This window comes from Bos javanicus, chromosome 27 (genome assembly GCF_032452875.1).
Source record: "Bos javanicus breed banteng chromosome 27, ARS-OSU_banteng_1.0, whole genome shotgun sequence".
In the NCBI taxonomy this organism is placed as follows: Eukaryota; Metazoa; Chordata; class Mammalia; order Artiodactyla; family Bovidae; genus Bos; species Bos javanicus.
The window spans coordinates 24,395,671-24,417,036 of NC_083894.1; the positions used below are offsets into that span (position 1 = coordinate 24,395,671).

A 21,366-nucleotide genomic window follows, 5' to 3' on the forward strand; every position below is an offset into this window, starting at 1 on the left:
GAAAGTAGAAACTTTTGAGTTCTTGCACTGCCCTTATCTAGGACAGCATTAACAGCGGGCTGTTCCCCACCCAGCACTCCACCCTTTCTTCCCAATCCTGCCAGGGAAGTCAGTCTTGCCGGCTGTATCACCCAGGCCCCCTTGCTCTCTGGCGTCTCACTGGTCTTGGCCTAGGGATGACAGGTGGGGAACAGATTGAGTGAACCCTCCCCACTCCAGTCCTTGCTTTTTGTCTCACCATCCGTTGTTTTTCTCTTAATCCTGCCCGCAACCCTCTAAGTGGTCCCCTGCTAAGTTCTTGTCATTTGAACCATCTGGGGTGGCTTCTGCTTTCAGCCAGGCTTCTGATACAAATGATAACCAGCTTTAGCAAACTGGAAATGGATTTCGAGCAGTGGGATTAAATTCTGAAACTCTGGGATCACACCAGCTGTGTCTGGCTTCTTCCTAAGAGGCTGTTAGGTTGAGAGAGAAGCAGGGAAGATGAACTGGTCCCCACATGCCTGGGCTCTTGTGGCCTGATGCTCCTTCTGACAAGAAGTAGAAGAACAGGGACAGTTCAAGTGGTCTTGAAGCCACTGTTTCAAGGGCTTAAAACGATTTTACTCACCAAAGGTATTAACGCACTTGGGGATGAAAGAGCTTTGCTCACGACTCAACCAGCAATTTTAATTAAAAATGGAGGGTTCTTTTTTTTTTTTTTTTTTAAATAGCCACTTGACAAGAAGGTAAAGAGACCGCCTAATGGGGTAGTGAGACCAGAGTCCAGGCTTCATTCTGCGGGTGGCACTGTCCTCAGGACCTTGCAAGAAACTAGAAATGTACATAATTGCAGAGGAAACTGCAAGACTATAGGAGAAAAGGAGGCTAGACCACGGTGGGCAATGACATCCACAATCTTTCATATTTATATCTTATATATATATGTATATATTACATCCAAGTACGACAGTCATTTGTACCATTTCCCAAGAGACGCGGATGTTTCCAAGGCAAGGCAGGGCACGGGGAAGGGGGTAGGATGGGGGTCCGGCCCAGAGGAGGGGGCTGGGAGCTGCCTCACAGAAGCTGTAGGAGCTTCAGTGATTGTAAGAGGGCTGCGGGCTCGGCCGACGCCAGATACTGGCAGCAGAGCCAGTCCTCCAGCTCCACCCCGCGCCGGCGGTCCACCGCCTTCTCGGCGAACTTCATCATCATCAGGGCTCGCTTCATGTCGATCCAGTTGTGGAGCGTGGCGCACAGCGCCTCCTCCGAGGCACCCGGCGGCTCCACCAGCTCGCGCCGGGGCCCCCACAGCAGGCACTGCAGCACGCGCTTGGCCTCGCCGATGCGGATGCGCTTGATGGGGTCAGCCTCCAGCAGCAGGTGGGCGAGCCGCTGCAGGCCCGGCGAGTAGAGGGACAGCGCAGGCAGCGGGGGCAAGTCCTCCTGCCGGTAGTCCTGCTCCCGGAGCTGCGCCCGCACCTCGAACGGGTTGGGCTGGTGGAGCAGCTCGTAGATGAGGATGCCCGTTTGGAATTCGTCAAACTTGCGGTACTGGGAGGCAGACACGATCTCGGGGGCCAGGCGTGCCTGGTTCTTCTTCTGCTGCAGGTTGGTGGTACCACCTGGCTTCTGCTTGGCCTTCAAGAAGTTGCTGATGATAAGCCGGGGCAAGTGTTTCTCACTGGACCCTCCCTGAAAGGCAGGGACGGCTGGAGGGGTGGGGGTGACGCTGGTAGGGACGGTGGCTGAGGGGCCAGAGGAGTGGGTAGCCGCAGGGGCAGGGGATGTGGTGGTGGGAGGGACGGAGGCAGCGGCGGAGGGCTCGGGGGAGGCCTGGGGGGCGCAGTGCACCAGCAGCAGGTTCTCCAGGCACAGGTCTCGGTGGATGATCCCATGCTCCTTCAGGTGCTCCAGCCCGTTGCAGAGCTGCAGGAGCAGGAAGCACACCCGCCGCTCGTAAACCTCCGGCTCAGACTGGTGGCTGGCTGCCAAGTCCCGCACAAAGTCCGAGGCGGTTTGGTGGGGCACCTCCCGAGTGATGACCACCACGCAGTCCTGCTCCTGGGCGGGGGGATGTGAGGGCAGGGCAGACAGAGGGTCCTTGTGTGCGTCGGGAGAGGTGAGCATGCTGGAGGGCACGGAGGCGACAAAGTGGCCACAGTCCTGCTGGATATTGAAGTGCACGGGCACTGAAGGGCTGCAGTAGGAGGCTGCTTTGGGCTCGGGGGTCTTGCAGATCTGTGGGGGAAAGCGGAAGTGAGGTCAAAAGCCAGAGCCATCGTTCTGTTCAGTAAACAGTGCTGGGACACTTAGACATCCGCACGCAAATGGTGAACTTACACCCCTACTGCCCACTGGCACACACCATTTAACTCAAAATGGGTCACAGAGACCTAGGTCACAATGGAGAGGCTTAGGTGTGAGAGCCAAAACATACATACTTTTGAAGAACACACAGGGCAGAATCTTTGAGGCCTTAGGCTAAGCCAAGATTTCTCAGTGACCACACCAGAACCATGGTCCAAAAGAGAAAAAGGCAGACAAACTTGACCTTATCAAATCTTAAACTTGTGGAGTTCAAAAAGTATTAAGAAAATTGGGAAGACAAGTATCAGAATGGGAGGAAATATTTGCAAAACACATATCCATCCAGAATGTACCCAGAATTATTGCAAAGCTGTTGTAAGATAAATTATCCAATCAAAAAGTCAGCAAAAGATATTCACAGGCATTTCACCCAAGAACTATGTAAGTGGCCATAAGCACATGAAAAGATATTCAACATCATGAGTCATAAGGGAAAGGCAAGTCAAAAACACAGTGAGAGGCCAGGTGATACCCACCAGAATGGCTGTAATAAAATGATAATACCAAGCGTCTATGAGGATGTGCAGAAATGGGAAGTCTCAGATGCAGCTGCTGCTAAGTCGCTTCAGTCGTGTCCGACTCTGTGCGACCCCATAGATGGCAGCCCACCAGGCTCCGCCGTCCCTGGGATTCTCCAGGCAAGAACACTGGAGTGGGTTGTCATTTCCTTCTCCACAGGTACAGCTAGTGGGATGTAAAATGGTACCACCCCTTTGGATACAGACGGTCAATTTCTTAAAAAGTTAAACCAAAAATGATCATACAATCCAGCCAGAATGAGTTCCTTGATAGGAAGACATCTCTTTGCCCACGACGTGGACTGGACAAATTCTCAGGAAGCCAGGTAAGAGCTTCCTCAGGCAATCAGCCTCACTCCCCAGCCACCGCACCTGACTTGGCAACTACCTGACAGCAGATATGTTTGATTGCTCGGATGTTCCCTTCTTGGGGAATCTCAGGGGCAGAGATGCAGGCCCCACACCTCTAGGACTTAGTCAAATTCTCTTAGGCTGCCCTGGTTTCTAGATCCAGGTTAATATGCCATGCCTACCAACTGGCACAATCCATGGGGCTGATTTTAGTGGAGCTGCTAAGTGCAAGCCACTCTTCCAAGGGTGAGTCATAGCAACTGAAAGAAAATAGAAAGCTCTCCAGGGAATAGGGAAGCCCAAGGGCCCAAAGGCACCCTCTGAAGATGGAAATAAACAAGCAGAGGATCTCAAGTTCTCTGGGGAATTCCTACTCTGTGTCTTTCCCGCCTCTTCTACATCTTTTTGTACTAATGACAGCGTCAGCTACCTAAGGATCCTGAGCAACAAGAATCTTCATCTGGTGGCCGCACAACTGGGAGTCTTGAGTCACACACAATGGCCTCCCATCAGGCCTGATCCCCTCTAATTAATTATACTGAAAGAGACTGCAGATGGTCTGTGGGCACTCCCCTGCAAAGGGGATGGTGCAGCCCCAGCCGTGCTGTGTAGAAGGGTAAGGATCAGTATGTAATCCTGAGAAGAAAGGCATCTGGCCCCATCTACAAAATATCACCCAGCAAACAATCTCAAAATAACCCTTCCGGCTGCTGCATGGCTATACTTGAATGATCACGGCGGTGTTTATGGAGCGCCACAATGCTTACAGGTGACGTTTTTAGAAGTTCTGCTGCAAGTACCTTTTCAAAGAGATTTATTTATATTGCAGCTCTACAAACCTCAGCATGAAACCTGGCATAAAGGAGCTCAGCTACTAAGAAAACTTTTTAAAAGATAATTGGAGGGTTGGGGGGTTGGGGGGAGGGAACACATTAATTTAGTGATCTCTCTTATTAGAAAAGTAGAATAGAAATAAAAGGGAAGCTCATTTTATCCCAGACAGTGTTTTCTCTTCCATTAACAAAAGTGGTTTCAGGATACATGTCGAAAAGGCACTGCTGTAGGTTCTTTCTTATCTGAGCCCAGCCAGCTATATTTGGTTTTTAAATGGCAGTTTTCTGCAACATTGTCAGCTGGGGTGGTCCTCAAAAAACAGTCTGGTGTATAAATCCCAACAACCACTGTGTATGGACCTGTTTGCAGTGCCATCTATGGATACAAGTGAGAGCTTCTCAACTACAACATACCCAGATGACTTTCATATGGTGCCTATAAAGCATATTTCCTGTAGTGTCTCTTTAAATCTCATTGAACAACTCGATGAGATAGATGTTACTACAGGGCAGGAAGCTGAGACTTTAAAATGTTAAGTTATTTGCCCAAGATTATACAGCTGAGAAGTGTTCTGGAGGTGAAGAGTATGAGCTTTAGGGTGAAAAGGACCTTAGTTTAAATATGAACTCTGCAAACATTGGCAAGTTACCCTTGATTCTTGTTCTTTTCGGTTGGTCGTTATGTTCTATTAAGTAGTCACAAACACTGAACGCATGAATGCTGAACCACTGCTCCTGGGGAAACACAGATTTGTGAAGTTCTTACAAATCTCCGGTCACAAGATGTTCATCAGCTGGCCAATGGACAACCCTGCTGTATGTGTGTTTCTGTTTAAAGACGCCTTATTCATAGATACTGTTGAGTACCTCAACTGTGCTAACAGTGACTCATGGCTGACAGCAGTGTAGCTCATGCCTGAAAAGAGGCTGATCTAACACCCTCTCAAAACTGCATCGCAGTCTTCCTGACCTTAGGATCATGAGATAGGACTTCATTGCTTGGCATGGCTGTTTTAAAAGGTGCAATCACCCTTAAAAAAAAAAAAAGTGTGAAGATGAAGCATTTGTTTACAGTATGAGAGCTGAGAAAGAAGGTGGAGAGTCCCCGTGTAGCACCTCAGCGAGGGATTTGCGTGTTGACTACCTCGGATCTCCCCAACTCTGCACATGGCCAGAGCAGATGCACAATGCACAATGACCACCAAAGCACCCCAAGTATTTATTATTTGGGGTTACAAAAAAATTTCAGCGCCAAATTCACAAGTATGAAATCCCCAAATATTGAGAATTGACTGTATTTATCTCAAAGTCTGTTTCTCCTCTGTATCTCAAGGGCAGTGTCCCTCCTCACAGGGCCACTGGGAACATTCAAAGATACAACACAGACGTAGCTTTCAACACAAAGCCTAGCCCAGGTGAGCACCCACCAGGAAAGGTTGCTATGGTGACTGCTCTTGTGGGTCTGGCGGTAACCTGGTGGTGGAGCCAGGCAATCCAGAGGTGGCTGGCAGGTAATTATACAAACCCAGAGGGCGCAGCTGCCGGGCCTGGGATGCGTTTCCAAGGATCCTTTTCTCCAGGGTATCAAAGGCTTGAGCCCACCAAAAACTCTCCTCGGGAGTGCAGGCAGTTTGCACAGAGATGTAAATGAAGGAGCAGAGTAAATGACAACTGGCCTGGATGGGATTCAAAATCAGTGAGCTGGTCCTCTGGCAAGACCTCACTGCCTCAAACAAAAGACAGGGTGCATGTTAACCAGTGGGGGAGCCCTGGGCAGGGCCCCTCAAGATCATTCTACAGTGTCAAATTAGGAGTGAAGGTAGAGGAGGTGGGTGAAAGGATTCTCTTCCACCCCCACCTCCCCTCACCATCCCGCAAGATCATTTTCAGGGGTCTGTGCTCAGGTTTTGGCTCAAGACCTTCACACACACTGGTTCAGCTCCAATTTCAAAGGTTTCATTGAGCCAAGTCTCACTTTAAACTTTGGTGCCTTGGCCTGCTTCGTGGTTGAAAATCTGGGCTAAGTCACGTCTGCGAAATAAAAAAGGCCCAGCCAACTTAACACGGGTCCCTAATTACTGGAGTTCTGGCTGACTGAGGCATGAAACAGCTTCGACAGCACACGTAACAAAGGCTTTTTTTCCTACCCTGTATTCGTAGAGCAGGGCTACACGAGCTGGCTTCATTCTCTCACTGCCACAGGAGGCAAAGCCCACAAACAGAGGAACCAACGTGAGCCCGAGCAGGTGCGAGCCTGCAACCGAAGCTCCTGCATCCCAGACACGGATGAGCTCGGCCTCAGACAGGCAGCTCGGGAAGGGGCCTGCTCCCCCTCCTGGGGACCCAGAGGATTCAGATGACTATTCCATCCAGAACCAGCACTAATGAAGTGGAACGGCGGCGCGTGCAGGAGGATGCTCTGCACCCCGCCTCCACCCCATCATCAGGCCAGGCACATCTGCAAATTGATGCTGCTGTTCCCTAGACTCTGAATACTTGAAATTCTTCAAATTTCCTTTTCATAAAATATTGAGCTCCAATATAAAAAAAAGTTAAAAAAATTTAAAAAGAAATTTCCTTTTCACACACTACAGAGATACTCCCTGATCTGCCAAGGCTCCAGCAGAATCACAGAGAACACTGGGTCTCTCTTCCTTAACAGGCTCAAGGTCTATCTGCTGGTTTCCTTATTATTTTTTGATATGGACCACTTTTAAAGGTTTTACTGATTTGGTTTCAATATTGTTTCTGTTTGTTTGGGGTTTTTTGGTTGGGAGGCATGTGGGACCTCAGCTTCCTGACCAGGGATCAAACCAGCATCCCCTGCAATGGAAGGTGACGCCTTAACCACTGGACTGCCAGGGAAGTCCCTCCTTATGGTTTAGATTTCAGATGAAATGAACAACACTGCCTTCTAATGTTCTTTGGGAATGCGAATTTTCTGCACTGTTCTTCAGAATTGGCTAACTCTTCATTATTACAGGAGGTCTTAGAATCCAAGCTGCACATCACAATCATGAATCTAAAAAACCAAACCCCTTGATCCAGAAGTTCTGATCCAGCAGCAGACCTGGCACCAAGTGGCCCCCTTGGGCCACATCACTTTCTATGCCATGGGCAAGAAGGATTAAAAGCCTGTCCCACCAGGCTCGTTCCTCCTCAAAATGGAGAGGTCAGCTGTCTCTTGACAGTGAAGGAGCCCCCAGGTCCAGCCCCAGGAGGCAGGGGACAGTAACTGATGCACTTGAACACAAGAAAATGTTCAGGATGGAAGCAGAGCGGTGATTCAAAGATCATTTTCTCAGGTCCACTGGGTCAGCAGAAGCAAAGAACTTCCTAAAAGCACCTCCACCCCCTTGACTTTCAAGGAGTTCAAATTTACATCCCTTCATTGGATGGGTACAGATCCCGGGCTCTGGGCTGCCCGTGATGACCAGGCTGACCACATTCAGCTCACTCTTTCCTCCACTGAACCCGTGCATACAACTCACACTATCCTGGGCCAGGCAGAGTGAACTCACTGAATATTTCCAGGAAATGACCCTCCTCTGGGAGGTGGCCGAGGGCACAGGACTTCTCAAGCCACAGGGCTGCCAGTCAGGACTGCCAGCTGCACAGCAGGGGAGCGGGAGGCGGGGGTGCTGAGACCTACCTTCACGGCGTAGGTGCTGCCGGGGTCCTCGGAGCAGGTGGCGCAATAGTAAATGGCATCCCCCGAGTCACAGCAGGGCTTGTTACAGGTCAGCTTGAACAGGGACCAGTTATTCTCGCTGAAGTGCAGCTCCTTCTTCTGGCCACCCATGAAGAGGTCCTCGCACCTGGCCACGAGGCGGACCAGGGACTGGGCGTAGAGCCCCCCCAGCTTGGCGTAGGTGCCCTCTTTGCTGCTGATGCTGTTCAGGAGGCTGTGGAGCTGTAGCTGAGTGCTGCCCGCCGAGGCCTGGCTGGACACGCTCAGCTGAGAGGACGAGGCAGAGGAGACCCCTTTGCCCTGCAGGCCTTTGCTGCCCCCCAGCCCCAGCACAGGGCCGCGGTGGCCACTGCCTTTGGAAGTTTTCTCCAGCGGCTCGGAAGCGGAGAAGACGTGCTGGTGGCGGCCGCCAGGGCCTGAGGCGTAGCTGAAGTGGGAGTCCTCATGGGCACAGACGTTAGTCTCCGAGTGGCTGAGGTTCAGCTTGGGACTTGCTGTTCTGGGTTTGGGGGAGCCCTGGGTCCAGAAGAAGCCATCGGGGGAAGAGGCCGCCCGACTCACGAGCTTCTTCTGGGGAAGAGGCGGGGGCTGCAGGGGGTCGCCGGGGGACACATCCTCGGTGGAGCCTGAAGGGAAGGGGACGGGGGCAAAGAGCTTCTTCCTGCTGTTGGTGGGCGAGTGAGCTGGCTCAGATGACGGACCTGAGAGAGAGAAACAGAAATTCTAGGCTAGAAATCCATGCTGCTCAGTTCCAGGGTCCTGTGGGTTTTTTTCCCCATCAAAGTAATTTATTTTATATTGTTTTTATCTATTTCTTGAAGAGACAACATATGCATATGAACAAATTAAAGTGCAAAAAAGGTATACAATGCCAATGAGTCTTCCTCCTATCCTGTCCCTCAGCATCCAGTCCCTCTAATCAAAAGGACACCACTGCTGGCAATTTCTCACGCATCCTTCTGCAGATCCGCCAAACAACCAAAACAAACACACACGCAACATACACACGTTTACACAAAGGAGAGCAAATGGTGCCCACTGATCTCAATATTCCTTTTCTTCATTTGCCACACTACGGATTGGAGATAGTCCGCATCAGATGATGTCCAGGTGTATTTCATTCTTTTTAACGGGTGCCCCATAGCTTAAAGCTCAACATTCAGAAAACGAAGATCATGGCATCTGGTCCCATCACTTCATGGGAAATAGATGGGGAAACAGTGGAAACAGCATCAGACTTTATTTTGGGGGCTCCAAAATCACTACAGATGATGACTGCAGCCATGAACTTAAAAGACGCTTACTCCTTGGAAGGAAAGTTATGACCAACCTAGATAGCATATTCAAAAGCAGAGACATTACTTTGCCAACAAAGGTCCATCTAGTCAAGGCTATGGTTTTTCCTGTGGTCATATATGGATGTGAGAGTTGGACTGTGAAGAAGGCTGAGTGCTGAAGAATTGATGCTTTTGAACTGTGGTGTTGGAGAAGACTCTTGAGAGTCCCTTGGACTGCAAGGAGATCCAACCAGTCCATTCTGAAGGAGATCAGCCCTGGGATTTCTTTGGAAGGAGAGATGCTAAAGCTGAAACTCCAGTACTTTGGCCACCTCATGCGAAGAGTTGACTCATTGGAAAAGACTCTGATGCTGGGAGGGATTGGGGGCAGGAGGAGAAGGGGACGACAGAGGATGAGATGGCTGGATGGCATCACTGACTTGATGGACGTGAGTCTGAGTGAACTCTGGGAGTTGGTGATGAACCGGGAGGCCTGGTGTGCTGCGGTTCATGGGGTCGCAAAGAGTCAGACACGACTGAGCGACTGATCTGATCATACTATATCATTTTATGCAAGTATCATAATTTATTTAACCAGCTCCCGCTGGATGGCTACTTAGGTTGCTTCTAATATGTGGCAAACAATGTTGGAACAGCAACAACAAACGTGAACATGTGTGGCTTGGCTGGATTTTTTCAAAAAGTCAGTTTATAGAGGGTAGTGTTTAGCTGCAATATAATGCCTCCTTTTTAGTGTATAATTCTATGAGTTTTGACAAACTGATGGCCTGGGGGACAGGGCAGGCCCACAGACATTTTAGAAGGCAAACAATGGTGGTGGTGGTTTAGTCATTAAGCTATGTGCATCTCTTACGACCCCATGGACTGTAGCCCACCAGGCTCCTCTGTCCATGGAATTTTCCACGCAAGAATGCTGGAGTGAGTTGCCATTTTCTTCTCTGGGGATCTTCCCAACCCAGGGATTGAACACGAGTCTCCTCCATTGTGGGCAGATTTTTTTTTTTTTTAAACCTCTGAGCCACCAGGGAAGCCCAGAGGGCAAAGGAAGGTGATTTTATAAAAGAAGCAGCAGAAAAGTGAGTGGTTCCTAGACCCCTGAGTTCCCAGAGTGGTGCACATGGATACTGATATGATTCTGGGAAAGTTCCGTCACTGCCCCAGGTCTCCACAGAGCACAGGTACATCCAGAAACATCACAGAAGGTGAGATGGATGGCCAGGCTAGATAGAGCGAAGACTGGACTTCATCTTTGTATCACTGCATGAAATGGAGAACTCACAGTGAAACAAGAGTTCAAGTAAAAAAACATTTAAGAAAAGGTACTGACATTGGAGACAAGGAAGTGCCAACTGAAATAATACTCATTTATTTCATTCTAAGAACTGATTCAAAGACGTACCCACTATTTTAATAAAAGCTTTTAGAGGGATTAAAAGAAACCCATTAACTTTATCCATATGTGGTAAAATGCATGCTATTTTCCTGAAGGTTAAAATGTGAAAGAAACAGGGGTCTCAGATTTAAGGAAAGGGACAGTTATGATGTGCACCCATCATTTTCAGCAGGCCCCCAACCTCCAGGATCTAATGGCTGATGACCTGAGGTGAAGCTGATGTAATAATAATAAAGTGCACAATAACTATAATTTGCTTGAATCATCCCCAAACCATCTCACCCCCCGCCACCCACAGTCTGTGGAAAAACTGTCCTGCAGGAAACCAGTCCCTGGTGCCAGAAAAGTTGTGCATGTCCCCTCCTAAGGGCAGGGCACGCATTACCTCTCTGAGCCCCTCTCCTCTCAGCAGGACGACTAGCATGGAGGATGCACAATAAACCCAGAGGCCTGAGACACGTGGAGAGAGGCCCCACAGGAAGGCCACTGTTAGTTCTGCGTCACTTCACTCAAGGCCTTTATAGGGCTGCTTGCGCATATGTGATAGCTGTTCATGCCTGAGTCTCTCTGCTTTCTCCAGCCGAAGTGGGACAGAAGTGGCCGGCACCAAGCCTCTCATATCCCACATGGGGCAGGGCGCGGGGTGGGGGGTGGTTTTCTTACTTAAGATGCTTCTCCATAGGCAAGAGACAGCAAGGTGGACGACCACGTCCTCAGGTGTTGATATCCGTGCCCCAGCCTCACTGACCAGCATCAGTGAGCGACAGCAGAGCAAGCCCAGTGCGAAGCCCCCAGAAGGACAGAATTAGTACATGCAGCTCATTGCACCCAGGAGCTGGGAACCAGGTTCAGGCAGAGAGTATTACCAACACTCAGAAGATAAGGGTGGGGGAGGAGTGGAGTGTGATCAGAATTCCAGTCAATCAGCCCTGATGTTCACTGGAAGGACGGATGCTGAGGGTGAAACTCTAATACTTTGGCCACCTGATGCGAAGAGCCAACTCATTAGAAAAGACCCCAGTGCTGGGAAAGATTGAGGGCAGGAGAAAAAAGGGATGACAGAGGATGAGATGGATGGATGGCATCACCGACTCAGTGGACATGAGTTTGAGCAAACTCTGGGAGATGGTGAAGGACAGGGAAGCCTGGCATGCTGCAGTCAGTCCATGGGGTCAAGCGACTGGACAACAACAGCCAGTAACAGGGACACCCTGCCTATGACTCCTGCTCCCCAGTTCAACTGGCCGGGGAGGTCGGTGACAAATCAGCTTGTGGACTAGTCCCCTCTTTTAGCTTCATGCTTATACCCACCCCCTTATTTGGTGTGCTTGTCTTGCCTTCCTTGTAGGGCTCTCACCACATCCCTTTCTGCCTCTACCCTGACCTGAGGGTGCACAGAGAGATGTCAGCTGTCAATCTTACTCAGCTGAGTTTCCTCATTTAAAACTGACCAGACTGCATCCCCACAAAGGCCCCTTCCAAAACTAATAGTCTACAATTTCAGCCACTCTTTCCATTTTCAACAGCTCCTCATGTGTATTCTGACTCAAAGCTGCCCCTGAAAGAAAATACCTCTATACTGATGGTTATCTGGCTTCCTCTGTTCCTCTAGCTCTAGCTCTCATATGCTGTGGCTGGAAAACTTTTCAGTCTTTAAGAATAGCAGGAATCTTAAAAAAAAAAAAAAAAAAAAATATATATATATATATATATATAAAATCAGCGACACTTCTTACCCTGGATTACCAAAGAAAACCAAGAGGTTGTGCTTTAGCACAAAAAATAACAGTTGGAAGGAAGTGATTTTTTTCTCCTTTGCTCTGTAGGTGTTCCCTTGCTTTCTTGTGGGAACTGTGAGTCAGTGGCTTTGATGAGATCTATATCCTGCAACCTCTGAACTAAGTCTAGCCAGGAGTACTGGATATTAGGAGGCGTGGCTTCAAGGATTAGTGTGTAGGCTGGTTCCTTTTTCTTTATTTCTTAGATGTTAAGTGTTTGTCACCCAACAAGCACCGCCTAAAGCACCGAGCAGTCAGATGATGGCACTGCGCAGGGAGGCTCCCAGCCAGGCGCTTGCCCAGCGGATGGATAGGACTACATGACACAGACCTCATCCAGTGAAGTGAGGCTCACTGGAAATGTGCCCTTTCCCTGTATAACTGGGCATTACATATATGTATATGTGTGTGTGTGTGTGTGTGTGTGTGCATGCTAACTCCCTTCAGGCGTGTCTGACTCTTTGTGACCCTATGGTCTGTAGCCTGCCAGGCTCCTCCATCCACGGGATTCTCCAGGAAAGAATATTGGAGTGGGATGCCATGCCCTCCTCCTGGGGATCTTCCCAACCCAGGGATCAAACCTGTGTCTCTACATCTCCTGCATTGGCAGGTGGGTTCTTTATCACCACCTCCACCTGGGAAGCCCTTTACATACACATTTGGTAGTTTGGTAACAGGCACCCCACCTTCTGTCCTGAGGCATTCTTAACCCACGCTTCAGACATGGATCCATGACTGATGAGAAGACCGTAATTCTCTCTGATGGCTCCCAGGTACCACGGGACTGAATAAATAACATCTCAGCTGTTAATATTCTTAGGGCTTCTCAGAAAGAGATGTCCATGTGTGACGCTTCTCAATGAAACTGTGATTTCTCCACCTCAAGATAGGCAGTAGCCGTCTTCTATGGAATCACAGGGAGCCCCCGAAAGCCCACTCTGGCTCTGTCATGCTCTTGACTCTTCCGTGGGGCACCTCCTCAGAAACATGGCTGTGACCTTGCAGAGGCTACACTCTTGCTATGTGCAGCAGCTGCCACCCTCTGCATTTAGAAGAGCCAGAAAGAAGAGGGGACAAACATGCCTTGACACCTAAAATAGTCTCCAAACTCCCAGGCAAGCCACTGGTTTAGAAAAATGTGCCTAAAAAAATCATGAAACACTTTGGCCAACAGCCCATGTTCTCAGGACTTGGATCCAAGGGTGCACGAGACAGAGTCAAATATATCCTGGGGTTTTAGGCCGGTGTTAGGTCATTCTGTTTCCAAATTCTGGCTTACAATTAAGGGTATAAAAAGGGTAAGAATGGAAAATACTTTCCTGGGAAGTCTGCCTACATCACAGTTACATCATTGGTAGTTTTTTAAAAAATGACTTTGTGTACTAATAGGGCCAGAGAGCTATAATCCCCATTTCCTAAGTTTTTCCTTTCAATTTTCAATTCTGCATATCAAGCCAGTAGCTAGACATAGAGCAGGACAGGTCCGCATCTCTTTAGTGCCTGTGCTTCAGAGAAAAGTGTTTCCCCGGATGAAACTAACTATCACACGCTGCGCGGGGTGGGATCTTAGAACAACCGACGGGAAGGTGAACTCATTTGGTGCCATCCTATTGAGAAAGCAGAGAAGAGCAACCAGGATTTCAACCGTCCGGAAAAAGAGCTTAAGTCCTATGCAGAAACGCAGGCCAAAAGTTCAACCCCAGCACTGTGAGGTTTTCTTATTATAGAGTCCTCTCTTCTGGCTGGGTTTTAATAGGTACTTTCATTGTTCTCTACAGCCAAAATGAGAGCTGGGCTTCAGGAGGAAGTGGTCAGTCCAGTTTTGAAACGTATAAATAAGCCCGTGTGGCTCCCTCAGCGCCTGGCTCTGCCCTCTGACGGCGGATGTAAAGGGCTGAATGGCACAGACCTTGACAGCAGGGAGGCCAGAGCAAACGTGGGGACAAAGGGCAGGGTCCCAGCTAAGAGCCCCCCAGCCCAGCTCCAAACCTTAGCTTTGGCATCTGACTGTTCTCCACCTTGTAAAGGAAAGTAAATGGAATTTTCTTTTGTTCGAAACACTGAGCATTTTGTGGATCTTTTTTTAAAATGAGGCTAAGAGGAAATGACTGGTTGGCTGGAAATGACTGTATATATTAATCCATTCATTCACTCAGTATTTCCTGAGCACCTACTACAGGCAAGGCAGAGGGAACAAAGTAGATGGAGAAACCTCGTCCGCACCATGGCCTGCTTCAATCCCTACATGTTCAAGGTGAGAAAACTGAAGCCATCGGTGGAGGCCAGCATCACACAGGAAGTGGTAGTCTTGCAGATTTTGGCCAAAACCCCTTCCCCCCACCCCCAGAAGATGTTAAGGGTCAGGGTGGAGGGTATGTTTTAGACTCACAGAGAGTAATTTTTTCCTCCAAAGGAAAACTGTACAAGCTCTTGTTTGGTTCCACAATCAAAAAAGACTAAGCTCTATTTTTGTTGTTGTTGTTGTTGTTAAAGGAAGGCATATGGCATTCCTTCAAGAGGAATGCTTACTTTTTCAAGAAGGCAAACGTGGTCTGAAAATGGAAACACATTATTAGCATTTTACAATTGTATGGAAAAGGCGGCATTTGTGAGATGTCTCTCTGGACTGCTTAAGCACCCCAAGAAACAGGGATCAACTGTGATCACTGTGATCAACGGTTATCAACTGTCAGTAGGCCACTGACACGCAAAATGGGGAAGCTCTGTCTGTCTGGAAAACAGGCTCATGGAAACTATTTCATGTCTACAGCCCGTGTGTGCTTCCAGAATCATGATTTTTCCCATTATAACACAATCATTAAGGGTTTGCTTCCAAATTAACAGTAAAATTAAATGTTCACGGTACTTTTGCATGCCGCTGATGGAAGCATAAATTGACATTTTTGGAGGTTAATTTGGTAACATCTATTTTAAAATGCATATATGTTTTGACATATCAATTCCACTTCTAAGAAGTTATCTTACAGATATGCTCACCAAATTATCTCAGTGTATGTCCCAGGATGCTACTGTAGACTTGTAATGAAAGGAACCTACATATGCATCGACAAGAGGAGGGTTTAACTCATTCAGACAATGAAAAAATATGTACCATGAAAAGAAAATGAGGTTTATCTAGAGGTTCTGATCTGAAGGACTTCAAGATACAGTAAGTACAAAAATGCGTAGAACTGAAGCTTATGATATTTGGAATATGGATATGAATTTGTGGGATGATATAGAAAAAATGTTCCAAGTACAGGTGGGAGCTGAGATGGGAGTGTCTGAAGAGTGGCTTTTCATTTTATATCTTTCTCCACTGTTTAGATTTGTATCATAGACATGTATGGACTTTACTGAAATAATAACATGTTTTTAAATTTAGTTTAAAGGGAATAGCTTAACCTAAGATGAAGCTTTAAGTGTGGTGATATTGTGAGGGCTCAGGCCACACTTACACTTAAAAATGGGTTATCTTTTCTTTAGGATAAGTTCTCCAACCTTTAGTAATAGATCTTTCAGAACAGAACCCATGACTCAGTCTATCTCCATGGAGGGCTGGGAGGAGAGATACAGTGTTAGAGCAAAACACGGATGGAATATATTAGACTGAACCCATCCATTTAGGATCAAGCATTCTAACAAGCCTGCTTAATTAACAGAAAACACACTATTTTTGGCTCCGAAGTTTTAGATATCTTTTTCAGGACCACCATTTTTTTTTTTTTTTTTGCTTGCTTCATGTAGCTTGCAGGATCTCAGTTCCCTGAAACAGGGATTAAACCCAGGCCACAGCAAAGCCCAGAATCCTAACTACTACACCACCAGGGAACTCCCAGGAGCACCTTTTTGAAAATACTGTTTCTTCTTACAGAGGCTCAGGTATTAGCCTGAGTGGGTGAGCAAGGGCTCAATGAGGGCCAGGCTGATGTCTGCTCTTTGTGGACTTACTGTCTCCCCTTGACAGGTGCGTCCCACCCCCTTCCTGGTTGACTTTTCCCTGTAGCACTTATCGCCATCTGACACACTGGCTACCTGAGTTCTTTATCTTCCTCACTGTCTGTGTCTCCTCACCAGAATGTGAGCCTATGGAAGAATGGACGTGGCACTTCTGTCCCTGCTGTGTCTTCAACATCTAAAATTGTACTCAATCCATAGTTTGTGTGGGATTTCCCAGGTGGCTCAGTGGTAAAGAATCTGCCTGCCAATGCATGAGACGCAGGAGACCCAGGTTAGATCCCTGGGTCAGGAAGATCTCCTGGGGAAGGAAATGGCAACTCCCTCCAGTATTCTTGCCTGGGAAATCCCATGGACAGAGGAGCTGGGCAGTCTACAGTCCGTGGGGTCACAGAGTCCGACACAACTGAGCAACCAAGCACATTGTGACTCCGTTAATGTCTATATTTTTAAAATCCTCTTGGCATTATTATTGAGAAATACAAGCCCACTACTGTCAAGATAGTTAATGAACTTTCTGTGCCTCTGGTTTGCCAGCGACAAATATCAGAACAGAAACACTGCCTGGGTATATTTCTTCACGGGAGTTTATAGTTACTACTATCTGGTTACTTAGGCCTCTCGTCTATCCCTTGTGACCACATTTTCAGTTCAATGGGAGATGGGAGCCTGGCATCCATGATGTTTGTTTAACTGTGGAACTCTTAATTGAAATGTTATCCTACATCAAAAGGGGAAATGATTTAATGCAATTATGAGGTTTGCAATATTTAAAAGTAACCATTTAAAAGCACACGAGTCTCCTGATGACCATTCCTCCCACCCCCATCCATCCATTCACTCCAGATGACCTTCCCCTTGGCAGCGTTCATAGATCTGTCCTTACACATGCAGTTTGTCCCTCCCTAACCAAGCATAAACCTGACAACTGCTTAGATGGATTTTTCCTTTCACCGAGTTGACCCACTGTTCAATGAAACTGCCCACATGGACAAATGGGATAACAGATGTGCTCAGAGGAGTAAGAAATGCGACATAAGCACAAAGAGCTGAATTAACATTGATACAAAATATTTTGTCAAGTTTAGACAAACTCGCTTTTTAAAAATGCAACAAAGTTACCGCTTGCAATTATGTTTATTTTTCTTACAAAATTAAAAACTTTTGCAGTGGGTGGGGCACAAAACCTGAATCTAAGAAAACTAACTTTCACCATGAACCCAGGTGAGTTTCCAGGAGGTTTCTAAAAACTGCTACTATGCTACATGCCCTGGAATGACTTTGTCCTCAACTCACTCAGGCTTGCTCATACCATAGACTCAGAATCCACAAAATGCGTCATTTTCATGAGTGAATTCTTACTGACAAAAATCAATAATCGAATGGTCTCTTTTGATTTTATATATAATATTAAAGAAGTCGATGCTACATTCTTGAATTAATTCTACCTCTCCTGTCTTGGTTCCCTGTTTCAGCTTCAACACTAGATGCCAAATAGTAACAAAAGGCACGATGGGTAAGTATTTCTGCTCCAAGGTAAAAGTGAGTAAGGATCCATGGGACGAAAAGCTCACCGTTCAACAACAGATTGAAGCCAGCTGCCTTGGCTAATGATGAGTGGCTAAATGAAGGGTTTCTTACATTTCATGACTGGCGGTTCTGGATAGTCTCCAGATTAATGTTTAAAAGACATTAAAAAGGAGAAAAGAGAGAGAATTCCTGTGGTCTCTTGCCAGTTTCAAAGCAGGGTTCTGGGTACAGAGCCATACGTAGGAGCAGCAGATAGAAACTGGTTTGCTCTGACGAGCCAGAGTCTGGTTAAGAAGCTATTGGGTTGGCCAAAAAGTTTATTTAGGTTTTTCCATAACGTGTTACAGAAAAACTTGAACGAACTTTTTGGCCAATGCAATATATACCTTTTTGTTATTCCAGGAATCTAGATTTTGAGGGACATTTCCATTGACTAACTCACAGAAAAAGGATAACCAGGAAAATGTATCCTTTTTAAAAAATCAAAGCATAGCTGGTTTACAATGTCATCTCAGTGTCAGATGGACAAGTGTTCATCTTAATTCTAAAAGTCTGAGTTAGGTATCACCAACATACTGAGCGACTTCCCTTTCACTTTTCACTTTCATGCATTGGAGAAGGAAATGGCAACCCACTCCAGTGTTCTTGCCTGGAGAATCCCAGGGATGGGGGACCCTGGTGGGCTGGCGTCTATGGGGTCACACAGAGTCGGACATGACTGAAGTGACTTAGCAGCAACATACTCATAAACCCTCAAGCGGCTCCCTATTTCCAAACTCCACAGACTGGTTTGGAGAGCTCTGCACCAGCCAGCCCCCGGCCTCCCACCATCTCGTAGACTAGTGCCCCTCATTGGGGCACTGAAGTGTGTCAGGCTGGTCTCACCCTTTTGCCCTGTGCATCGCTAACCTTGTGCCTTTTTTCCTCCTGAATTGATTCCTTAACCTGCAAAACCCCCTCTTCCTCCCATTACCTCCTCAAGTTTAACTACTCTTGACACAAGAGCTGAAGTCCCATCTCCTCAGGAAGCCTTCTCTGAACCCTCCACCAGCCCTCACTGATTCCTCTCTCTCTGGACGCTTTCATAAGCACTCTTGCTCTGAGCAGCCCAATTTGCTTGCCTACTCCATCCACCCACGGGTCAGGAATTTTAATCTTACCTTCCTGGCTAGACGGTAAGAGCCCAAGAGCAAACGTCATGATTTGCTGGTTCTGAAAAGAAAAGTGCTGGAGCAGTTTAGTCCAGTTCTCACCAACACGAGCCGGTGGGTGGCAGATGGAAGACCCTCCCACGGAATCACTTATAATCCCAAGACAGCAGGTCCCTGAGGACCAGCACAGGGTCTAATGGTTCATGTGCCCAGCCCAGCCCTCCACAAAATAATGTGCTTTGTAGAAATTTCTGCACAATTGAAGGGGGAAAGGAAAAAGACAGACACCCAGGATAACCTGCAGAGAAAGAAAATGTTCTTTTGCCACATCCTACCCAAATCAAGGCTAAGATATTTCCTGTTTTTAAGTCAGAGCTATCAGAAGTTTCCCATCAGAACACACCACAGACTGACTTCTATGCTTCTGTCTGAGTGGCACTAATCTTTTAGATAGAAAAATGCTGGTGACAATAAATTCACACTGGAACTTTCTACTCAAAAAATGCCTACGGAGAAGAAATATTTCCTTAGGACTGAGAGGGTCATGATAGCACACGTTCAAACCTATCGTGCTAGGGCAAGTCGATGAGAAATACAGGAGTCAACACACACACACACTCATACAAATGTTAAAGGCTGAAGGTTCTAATACTACCCATCAAAACTACAGGAAAGCAACAGTTTTTTTTTAGGAATACAGTCATCCCTCGTTTTCCCTGGGGGAATTGGTTCCAGGAATCCCCTGGGATACCATAGATGTTCAAGTGTCTTATACAAAACAGCAGCAGAGTACCGTCAGCCTGCTGTATCTGCAGGTTCGGCGTCCATCGATTTAACCAAAGATTTAACCTTGGGAACCTGTTTGAATCTGTGAATTCAGAGCCTGCAGATATGGGGGTGGGGGGGTAGGGGGGTGGGGAGGCAACTGTATACCCAATCAGGACATGTGTATATGTGTGATAAATTGCTTCCAACTCTTCGCGACCCTATGGACTGCAGCCCGGCAGGCTCCTCTGTCCATGAGATTCTCCAGGCAAGAACACTGGAGTGGGTTGCTGTGCCCTCCTCCAAGGGATCTTCCCAACCTAGGGACTGAACCCACACCTCTTGCTTCTCTTGCATTGGCAGGTGGGTTCTTTACCACTAGTGCCACCTGGGAAGCCCAATCAGGACATACCCACATATGAAGCGTCAGAGCTTTATCCAGAAGCTCTGGGATTGGTGGTGGTCTAATGAAGCCTCCATGCTTTAATTCAACAAACACTGATACAAACACCTGCTGTGTATCGAAGTGTGTGTGCATATGTGTGTATGCACGTCTGTGAAAGAAGAGGAGAGACAGAGAGTGGAGGGAGAGGGAACTTGGGATTGCCATTGTGAACCAATCCTGAGGACAGAAATCAAGTGCAGACCTGTATATATAATGACTCAGTACCCAGGAGTCAGGAGTCTTTCGATATGCTTCTGACCTCCCACCGTATTGCCGTGTGGATGTACTATGTGTGATTGGAGAGGGAGATATGGGGTGAAGGCCATACCTTGCCATAAATTCAACAGGGAATAAGAATTTCTCTGGTGGGCCAGTGGTTAAGACGCCACCTTCCAATGTGGGGGGTGGGGTTCCATTTCTGGTTAAGGAATTAAGATCCCACGTGCCATGCAGTGGGCTTCCCTGGTAGCTCAGCTGGTAAAGAATCCACCTGCAATGCAGGAGACCCCAGTTCAATTCCTGGATCAGGCTACCCACTCCAGTATTCTTGGACTTCCCTGATGGCTCAGACAGTAAAGAATCCACCTGCAACGTGGGAGACATAGGTTTGATCCCTGGGTTGGGAAAATCCCCTGGAGGGCATGGCAACCCACTGCAGTATTCTTGCCTGGAGAATCCCCATGGACAGAGGAGCCTAGTTGACTACAGTCCATGGGGTTGCAAAGAGTTGGACATGACTGAGTGACTAAGCACAGCATAGCATATGCTGTGCAGTGCAGCCAAACAAATAAATAAATAAAAATAAAGAGAACTCTTATAGAAAAAAAAAAACAAACCAACTCCTCGGTAGAGTCTATTTTGTGGGGAAAGTGGGACTGAGACAGTAGGTCTAGCTCAAAGCTTCCAAACCTTGGCAATTAACCCAGGCCTGGCCCTCCAGGCTCAGGAGAACCTATGTCTCTCCATCAGGGTCAAGTATGTTACCTCCATCGCTGCAGGTCCTGGAGTCGGAGGCCAGGCTGTCCGTGGAGCCCGTGGTGAAGCTGACGTGGACGCCCCTGAAGGACGGGCTGAGGCTCTCGGCAGAGCCCTGGCTCACCTTCTCCAAATCAGAGCTGCTCTTGTTCATTTTTAAAAGGTGCCTGGAAAATGTAGAAACAAATGATAAAAGTAATTAATGTTGTCTCTGTTCAAAAAAACCAGCCAATGGAGTATGAACCTACTATGCTCTTGAAGCCTGACCAGTGCTGGCAAGTTCTGAAAAAATGATTTGGGGGAAGACAGAACAGGGGCTCTTCTGAAAC

At 47.6% G+C, this 21,366-nt stretch overlaps 1 protein-coding gene across 6 annotated transcripts in view; it reads right to left on the reverse strand.

Annotated features, from left to right (window-relative positions):
- Positions 1–686: 686 nt before the first annotated feature.
- PRAG1 (PEAK1 related, kinase-activating pseudokinase 1) overlaps positions 687–21,366 on the reverse strand; it is a 71,258-nt gene continuing 50,578 nt past the window's right edge. For all 6 annotated transcript variants that reach the window (XM_061404367.1, XM_061404366.1, XM_061404365.1 and 3 more), the window contains 3 exons: positions 21,047–21,204; positions 7,707–8,446; positions 687–2,223 (listed from right to left, as the gene is read on the reverse strand). In XM_061404367.1, the coding sequence (XP_061260351.1) occupies positions 1,060–2,223; positions 7,707–8,446; positions 21,047–21,204 (2,062 nt within the window). In that variant the 3' untranslated portion in view covers positions 687–1,059. The remainder of the gene's footprint in view (positions 2,224–7,706; positions 8,447–21,046; positions 21,205–21,366) is intronic.